The sequence below is a fragment of the Gavialis gangeticus genome, unplaced genomic scaffold, assembly GCF_001723915.1.
Source record: "Gavialis gangeticus isolate Ggan-Ray unplaced genomic scaffold, GavGan_comp1, whole genome shotgun sequence".
Lineage (NCBI taxonomy): Eukaryota > Metazoa > Chordata > Crocodylia > Gavialidae > Gavialis > Gavialis gangeticus.
This window is the reverse complement of record NW_017729024.1, coordinates 61,811,191-61,820,714: the sequence shown is the minus strand read 5'-3', so window position 1 is coordinate 61,820,714 and position 9,524 is coordinate 61,811,191. Positions and strand designations below refer to the sequence as shown.

The following is a 9,524-nucleotide window of genomic DNA, read 5'->3' as shown; positions in this document are numbered from 1 at the left end:
GAATTTTTTTTTTTTTTTTTTTTGTGCAGGAGGTCTATGAGTTCCCTATTAAGCCAAGCGGGTTGCCCAGCCCTTTTACTACTTTTTCTGTGGGCTGGAATAGACTTCCTTTGCACTTCACAAATTGTGTCCAAGATTCCCTCAAAGGTGTGCACATGTGCAGCCAGCCGTGCACAATTTAAAATCTTGCCACATGCTAACTTATTAATGCTGTGCACCCGCCCGAGGAGGTGCTGGGCAGCGGCTTCCCGGAGAGAAGCTGGGTGCGAAGCGTGGTGGAGGCACTGGGGCCAGTGTGGGACACTTACCAGAGGTAAGCTCAGGCAGTGGCTCCTCCCCAAAGCAAGGTGGGGGCAGAGTGCCTCCTCATTCCCCAAGATGAGGCAGGGACAGAGGCTGGGGCTCGGGACTGGCGCTGGGGCTGGGGAGTGGAGCAGTTCCCCAACGCCATGTGCCTCCTCACTCCCCAAGGCAAGGCAAGGCAAGGTAAGGTGGGGCAGGGGCAGGGGCTGGCTCCAGTGAACTGCTCCACCAGCTTCATGGAACTGCTCTGCCGGCTCCAAGGAACTGTTCCGCTCCCCAGCCCCGATGCTATGTGCCTCCTCACTTCCCAAGGTGAGGTCGGGGCTGGGGGTGGGGGCTGGTGCAAGCTCTGGCTGCAGCTGGCAGCAGTGGCAGTTGCCCTGCCTGGAAGCTGTGCACACTGCCTAGGGGCCAGGGCCCTACTGCTGGTGAGTGTGGCAGTGTATCACACTGTCCTGGGGGAAATGGGCTGGGCTCAGCCCCATGTGGAGTGTAGCAGTCCCTTTGGGTTTCAGGCCCCTCGTACTGTTCCACATGTCATCCATGTCTCCTGGGGTCCCTGGCCCAGGCAAGGCTCCTCTCAATCCATCCCAGTCCCTTGGGGTCCCTGGCCCCAGACAAGGCTGATGACCCTCCAGTACAGTCCCAGGGTCCCTGACCCTTATAGGATTCTATGTAGGGTGCCCCCTCAGACACCTGTGGTTTCTGAAGCAGCACGCGCTGAAAGGGGGAGGTGGGACAGAAGCAGCACGCTCAAAGACCAAAGTGATGCGCTCACAGACTGCTACATCTTAGAGGGAACACTGATCATGTCCTTGAGGAAAAACCACTTGTCATGGACTCCCCTCTCTATCAGATTATGGCTTCTCAGGGCCTCAACAACTAGCCTCCTATGCTTGTGAAAGTTGGCTTTCCTAAAGTTGAAGACTTCTGCATTACTGACTGACTTGCCAGCTTAGCTGTGAGTAGAGAAAGTGATCTACTTGTGGTCACTATCTCCCAGCTTCCCTTCAATTCTCAGGTTGCTCACTAGATCCTCCCCTTTTGCCAGTACTAGGTCCAGCAGTGACTCACATCTTGTCAGTCCATAGACTTCTTGTGAAAAATAGAGCTCATCAATGCTTATGAGGAAGCACTGCAATCGATTGAATTTGGTTGAGTGCTCTTCCCATGAGATGTCAGGGTAGTTAAAGTCACCCATGACAACCATGCAACAAGAGTGTGCAGTCTAAGCCAGTTCCCTGGAGAATTTCTGGTCAAGTTCTTGCTCTTGATTAGGAGGCCTGTAGTCATGGGCAACTGGTGCCTCCTGAGTCTGGGGGGGCACCAGATCGGCGAGCCAGGTCCCCGCAGTGGCTGATCGCTGAGCCCGGACCCCTCAGTGGCAAAACTGGAAGTGGGCAGTTCTGCTGGCATTTCTGGTTTCATGGCTGGCACTTCCAGGGGGTGCACAGCCAATCTCAGGGGGTGTATGTGCACCCACGTGTACCCCCTACACATCGCCAATGTCTGCAGTAGACTCCTACTGTTATATCCCCTTCACCACATTACCACCTTATGTTAACCCAGAGGGTCTCAAGTCGCCCTCCTTTGTTGCCAATCTCCGCCTGCAGAGAAGCGTAGTGCTTCTTCACATAGAGAGCTACGCCCCCACCCTTTCTTGCAACACGAACTCTCCTGTATAGGGTATAGTCATCTATACCTGTGATCCAGTCATAGGTGGAGTCCCACCAGGTCTCTGTTATCCCCATGAGATCGTAGTCATATCTGTTTAGTAGGAAGGCCAGCTCCTCCTGTTTGCTGCCCAGGCTCCTGGCATTTGTGTATAGGCAAGTGAGCCTGCCATTGGAGGCCCGAGGCTTCCCTGCACTCCTAGAAAACCCCCGTTCCTGGAGTGAGGTAGGAGTGTGTTCCCTTGTACAGTCTGACCTACTGATTTGGTGGCTGATGCTTGGTAGGCTTGCACTGGTGGTTATCTGCCCATCACCTGGCAAACTTAGTGTAAAGCCTGGTCAAGGAAGTCAGCCATTCTGGCTGAGAAGAGCTGCCTCCCCATGTGAGTGAGGTAGAGGCTGTCCCTTTCCAATAGCTCATTGCCTCTCTCTATGAAGTGCGGGCTGTTGTCATAGAACCTGAAGCCTTCACGATGGCATCAGCACCGCAGTCTTCTATTCACTTCTTGAATTCTTCTTGGCCTCCTATGCCCGTGACCTGCAACTGGAAGGATCAAGGAGAAAACCACCTGAGCCCCCAACCCTCTGAGCCCCACTCCCAGAGCCCAGTAGTCATTCGTGACCTGTCTAGGATTGCTCCGAGCCATGTCATTTGTGCCCATGCAGATGAGGAGCATGGGGTAGTGGTCAGAGGGCTGGATAAGTTTTGGGATCCTTTTAGCAACATCCTGGATACGGGCCCCTGGGAGGCAGCAGACCTCATGGGCTAAGGGGTCAGGATGGCATATCGCTCACTCAGTCCCCCTGAAGAAGGAGCCTCCCACAACGACTACTCTAAGTTTCTTCTTTGGGGGGCATGGTTGCAGGTTGCCTCTTTTCCTCAGGTGTAGAAGCTGGAGGTTCTGTTGGCTCTTTTGGTGCTATGAGGATTTAGTACCCGTTATGAAGGTCCAGAGAAGTGGTGACCCTGGCCACCTGGTGTTACCTGGTGCAGTGTGCCTTGGGGCCGAAGACTTCATGTTATACATGTCCCAGGTAACAGTAGCATGAAGAACTACAGAGAAAGGCACATTATTTTTACAATTTTCTTGAAATATTATGAAAATGCTGTAAATTATATTTAATGTTGGGAGCAGCAGTTTGGAGTAACTTAAAGATATTTTTCAAGTACCCATTTTTCAAATCATTTGCCTAAAAGTTTTTGTTATTTAATATTAATAACAGTACTGCCGATTCTAATGCACTGGAATTTGAATTTGGCAGTATATATATACAACAAACTTCCTATGTGTTCATAATGTTCCAGTCCAGACAAATGGTTTTAATACTATTTACTAGCAGGTAGAGACTGATTAACAACCGTCATCTAGTCCATTTATTTTTTTAGGAAACAAATAGATTCTGCAGCTTCCAAAATTTTGTTTAGAAAAGGCCAAATAGATTCTAGCTCTCAAGATTAAAAAATTAGGTTATTTTTAAAAATAGAACAAGGCAGAGCAGCACCACCACCCCACAACTGTAGGGCATTCTATCTGGCCCGCGGGGCCCCTAAAAAATTTTGAAAATTAATATTTATCTGCCCCTGGCTGCCTATCATGCAGCCCTTGATGGCTTGCCAAAACTCAGTAAGTGGCCCTCCGCCCAAAATAATTGCCCACCCCTGCTGTAGGGAGTCTGAAGCAATAGATTTCATTCTTTCTTGCACAGGCTGAAGAATCAAAACCGGGAATAATGCTATTAAGATCTTTTGAGACAAAGTAGTGAACAAACAGCCTCCTATGATTCTGAGAAGCAAGAACAGCCTTGCCCCAAAACTTTTATCAAGAGAATTTAATGTCAAAAGGATCACTATTCAATGTTTCATTTCAGGCACAATGGTGCGAGTATGAATTAAGAGTAGAAATTAAGAGTTGGTACAGGAACAAAAACACAAAGGAAAAGGTAAAAGATGGAGAAAAAGAGTAAAAAGGGGGAAAGAAAAAGTCTTGGTTCTGAAGTCAAGGTTTTTTCCAATGAGTGAGGCTGCACACAAATCTAACAAAGTATAGCCTGAGATTTTCAGAAGGAGCTTAAAGGAGTTAGTTGCACCAATTCCCACTGATATTGCTATGGGAATTAAAAATAAGCCCTATTAGGCCACTTTGAAAATTTCAACCTTAGTCACTGTACATAGATCATTATCTTGTGCAAACTGCACAACGTTACCAAACCCTCTTCCATGGAATCAGGGAGGGATATTTGGTCCCATATTTATACCTCCCAAGACCCAGTTAAAAATGAAAAATTTGTTTTCCCAAAAAACAAACCAATAAAAAACTACCATTTTGCAATAACACCACAACAGACTTGATCAGACACGTAAAACATACAGCCCAGCCTGTGAAACCACTGCATCCAGCTCAGTGAGCAATCAAAAGTCCATGTCCTTGGCTCCAGACAGCCACACATCCTTGGCATTGCAGACTGACCAGGGCTCCGCACAGAACCAGAAGCATGTGGCTGCACAGAACCACATTTGGGTGGCAGTGTGGAGCTCTGGCTGGCTGGCAGCACCAGGGGCATGCAACATTGCAGAGCTGAGGGCACATGGCTGCATGGAGCCACATTCAGGCTGTGGCACAGAGGTGGTGAGCTGCCACCCATGTCAATGTCTGCACTGCTTCATGCTCCTGGCTCCATCTTTGTGCTGCTGCCCAAGCACAGCTCCATGTAGTTGCATGCTCCCGGCTCCATGTCGCTGCCCAACCAAAGCTGTACACCACTGCATGCTTCTGGCTCCTTGCTATGACATGCCCCTGGCTCTACCCTGTCTGTATGTGGCTCTATGCAGCTGCATACACCCAGACCCACACTGCCTCCCAAATGGAGGCCCATGGACCTGGCCTAGGAAGAGCTGCAGTTTGGATGTGGCCCGGGACAAGTTTCACACAAACTAGCTACACTGTTTAATATAGTAATTTTCCCAACAGTTTCACTAAACATTTTTAAATCGGCAATAACTTCAAATGTGACTGTTTAAGGGAATGTGAAGGAACCAAGTTCCTTTGGTATTGACACTTAATGATATAAACCCAAAAATATACTGTTCTGTTACCCAGTTCACTAGATTTCAAGTGATGAAGGTTACAGACCTTAATGCTGCAATCTGGACAATTTAATACTGTATCTCTAAGCCAAAGCACAGCATCTGGAGTCCACATGCCAATGTTAAGGGGAAGATCTGCTAGACAGCACTTCGTAGCCTTAAAAAAAGGGGGAAAAAAAGGTGCGCTGAATATTTACAGATTAACAGATGTATTCTTTAACAGATGCTTTATCATTCAAGTTTATACCTATGGACACTGATCAGATGAGTAAGATGCATTAGAAATTAAATACATCCCGATAGGCTCACATTCCTTCATTATAAAGGCAGCAACAGTTGGTAGCATGGAGTACTGTAACCCCTTACAACACAATTACTGCCATAGCGTTCTAGCGCACAGGATTAACTTTCGTAATACAGGTTGTGTTACACTGTACATTCCAACCCTTAGTTCTATAAATATCAGAAATTATCACAGTGTAGGATTTTAAGGCCATGTCAGACCACAAACTTACTGCAGCAGCACCCCTAAATATGCCACACTGTTCTGCATACTAACTCCTTTCAACTGGAAACCTTGCAGTCATGTCCACAGAGCAAGAGAGACTAACTGGCACTGCTGAGCGACAGTGCCAATTAGCCTACTCCTGGCACTGTGCAAGAATAGCTACAAGCTTTCTACTGAAGGTAGAGCACAAGGAATACTAATGCATGTTTGAAGGCACTGCTGCTAGCCACTGTGGTCTAGACATGGCCAAAGAGCATAAAGACTAAGATGGTGTTTCTAACATCAGCAGTGTTAAAATAGACCTCTGCACCTGGGGTGGTATTGTGATTATTTCTCTCAGGAATTGTGGTGGGATCTCTCTAAGCTCTGTTACTTTTACAGATGCAACTGTTCCTGTATCCATGAACTGCACATCAAGTGCCCGGCTGCTGTGAACGCTTGTTATCTGAAATGCGAAGGAAAAATGTGATAATAGGGGGACAAAATAAAATGCCATAGAAGTCTTAAAATACTGTTCTGTGTTTTTCTTAAAAAGCAAGAAGTCACCACATTTGAATTGCATTTTATGAAACTATTCTTGGTGACCTGAAATGTTAAAATGACAACACGATAAAGTCTCTCTTCAAATCTACTATCATATTAGTTTAAAAGATTACTTATTTGAAATTACTGCTCTTTGAATAAGCAGCTTATGGATAATGGTGACATGTATGATGTAACTGTTAAAGAACGAAATGATTCAAGATTTTAGCCAAACACCAAGAAAACAGCTGTCAGAAAGAATACTACTATTTTTTAATGTTTCTTACCTCCACACGTGCCCATTTTCCTTTACAATGGAACAAACAGACTTTGCCACAAAAAGGTAATGAGACGGAATAATCTGTTGTCTGCTGCAATAAAAACAAGGATTGCCTATAAATATACACCCACAAAATCCTGTCAAGAATCAACTACTGGAGGACTATATAGTGAGCCAAACATAGGTCTGGGAGCCAGAAACTCAGCTCCATGTCTGATGGTTTCTCTTTTTAGCCCTGGCAGAGCCATTACTGTGCCTCATTTTTCTCTTTTCTTTAGAATAGGCATACCACCTAGTTACCTGCTTCACAAATTACCTACAAAGATGTAAAAGTACTAAGAAAATTAAAAACGTAGGCTGGGCTTAAAATACATAGGATGAGCTTTTAAGCAGATCAATGGCCAATGATTATTGTTCTCTATAACAGCACATCAGCATAAACAATTGGCAAACTTATCTTCTGTAATCATTGAAAGGACATTTAAAGGCTTAAGTCTATTCCTCTGTCAAGGTTTCTTGAAGACAGTAGTGTCATAGAGGTACCCCAAGACAAAGGTACTTCGGGGGCTCACCATGTGGCATGTGTTGATATTCTCCCAAATTAGAGTTTGCTATTGGGGTGGTTGGTCTCCAATTATAGCCACTGAAAATCTGTCTTCAGTTCTATCTTTCTTTTATCTGTACTTGTATTAGTGTTCGATATAAAATTTAAATTTTGATGCATCTTTATATTTCAGCTAAGGTTGTTATTAAGGCAGTGATTAACTCGAACAGCTCATGTTCACACTTAGAAGAGTCAATGGCTGAGAATTAGCATCCGACTTGATGTACCTTTCTGTCCTCCTTGTGGATGTGCCTCTGGTTTGTGTCTGGCCAGACAATGATATATTTACATTTTAAATGAACCCTAACACCTAGCTGTCAAGCCATCACAAGAGAAAGACAGCATGTCAGAATGAATGAATCATTAATGAGTCCTCCTGTCTAGAAAGGATGCAAGAATGTAGTCTGGTAAACATGCATCTTGGTGGAGGGGAGGGAGCAGGACAGGTCAAAGTTACTGGCACAGTGTGAGTCCCCCTAAAAGTGAAGGGGTTCACTGTTACTAGCCAGACTGACAATGGTATTTAAGCTGGCTTAGAGACCATGGATTTTTTTAGTTTTCCCAGGTACAAGGGAGTGGCTGAGTCCCAAGCTGAGATGGGAATGCAAGAAGCCGACAGGCAGGGTCAGAGCCATAAGTTACATTTAGATTCCTGAAGTTAGCTAAGGACTGCATCTTTGGATTTAAGCTATAGGGTAAGAACAAGTAACTGTTCTGGCATTTTCTTTTCTTTATTTACTACTGCATCTCTGTCTGTCTCAACATATGGTTAGGGACCTATCTAAATCATGGTGAGAAAAAGGGATTTTTGAAGGCCACTTGCAGTGCAAAGAGCTGATTTTACAGTTTTTTTGCAGCAAGCCCTCCCTCCCAAGGGGGCAAAACTGAACACGGTACTCCAGATGTGGCCGCACCAGTGCTGAACACAGGGGAATAATCACTTCCCTTGACCTGGTGGCAACACTCTTACCGATGCAGCCCAGTATGCTGTTAGGTTTCTTTGCAACAAGGGCACACTGCTGGCTTATATTCAGCTTACTGTCTACTGTGACCCCCCAGGTCCTTTTCTGCAGAGCTGCTGCCCAGCCAGTCAACCCCCAACCTGTACTCGTGCGTGGGGTTGTTCCATCCTAAGTGCAGGACTTGGTAGTTGTCCTTGTTGAATCTCACGAGGTTTCTTTTGGCCCAATCCTCCAATCTGTCTAGGTCATTCTGAATCCTAGCCCTACCCTCCAGCATATCTACTATTTCCCCCAGCTTGATGCCATCTGCAAACTTGCTGAGGGTGCAATCTATGCCATCTACCAAGTCGGTGATGAACAAAATCAGCCCCAAGACTGACCCTGGGACACTCTACTTGATACCGGCTGCCAACTAGCCAATGAGCCATTGATTACTACCCTCTGGGCCCAATACTCCAGCCAGTTTTCTATCCACCTTACAGTCCATTCACCCAGCCCATACTTAGCTTGCCTGAGAGAATGCTGTGGAAGACTGTATCAAAAGCCTTGCTAAAATCAAGGTACCTCACATCTACTGGTCTCCCTGCATCTATAGAGCCAAAGCCCTTACTCTGCTGCTTTCCATCCTTCCTTTCCTTAGAATTCTGAACTCAAATTATCTCATCTTCACTGCAGCCCAATTTACCATTCACTACTACATTCATCACCAATTCTTCACCCAGTTTGTGAGCAGCAGTTCAAGAAGAGCACAGCTCCTACTTGGCTGCTCCAGTGCTTGCATCAGGAAGTTGTTCCCAACACTTCAGATTCTATGTCCACTGAATGGGTTGGAATCATAAGGCAGTGTTTTACCAAAGTTGTAGAGATGTAGAAACTGATCAGAAACAGACACCCAAAAAACAGTCAGTTAAAGGCATCTGGCACTCTTTGAGAAAGTTAATGTAAGCAGCATGTTCCCTGTCATGCTCTTTCTGCTATCTAGTGGCTGATTTCAGTAGCTGAAGGTCAAAATTCAGACAAGCCTCCTGACTCAGGTCAAAAATGCAAACAGGACTGAAGCAAGCAGCAGCAGATTGTTTAAAATGATAGTTACTCATTGTACTTGTAGTACTGATTTAACGCCACAGCTATTTTCTGAAACAGTTCTTGTCTCCACAGGTTTTCACACTGACAAGTTTGACATGTCTACAACCCAACGTATCAAATCCATCAGCTTGTGTGCTTAGTGGATAAAAGCCTGCTGAATTTCAAATCACATTAGAAGCTCCATTAACCAGATTGTACTGTCAGCCACAAACTTAACTTGACCTTAAATGCTGCCCTTTCTTAAGGGATGGCATAACTTAAGTATGCACTGCGTGCTAGGTGTGATTTCAAGCTTCTCACACAAATTGCTGGTAGTACTTCATATTCTTTGCATGGTAAATGAACCGCATTAAACCACAAATTCCACCTTGTCAGCACTTGCTCTGGTGGAAGTGACACAGTCATATGTAGGCCCTTGCTTTGATTGGCGACAGACTCTCTGTGTTGAAGCTTACAGTCTGTACACTGTTTGAACGCTTTTTTTTTTTTTTTTTTGTTTTT

The 9,524-nt window shown here is 45.5% G+C and overlaps 1 protein-coding gene across 2 annotated transcripts in view; it reads right to left on the bottom strand.

Moving 5' to 3' along the window:
- The window catches only part of TDRD7 (tudor domain containing 7), a 96,232-nt gene that overhangs the window by 20,552 nt on the left and 66,156 nt on the right, over nucleotides 1-9,524 (bottom strand). Inside the window, exons 11-13 of one of the 2 annotated variants that reach the window (XM_019517168.1) lie at nucleotides 6,379-6,462; nucleotides 5,880-6,014; nucleotides 5,108-5,218 (exon numbers count right to left, since the gene is read on the bottom strand). In XM_019517168.1, coding sequence (XP_019372713.1) covers nucleotides 5,108-5,218; nucleotides 5,880-6,014; nucleotides 6,379-6,462 — 330 coding nt within the window. The remainder of the gene's footprint in view (nucleotides 1-5,107; nucleotides 5,219-5,879; nucleotides 6,015-6,378; nucleotides 6,463-9,524) is intronic. The other variant, XM_019517169.1, reaches the window with a different exon arrangement.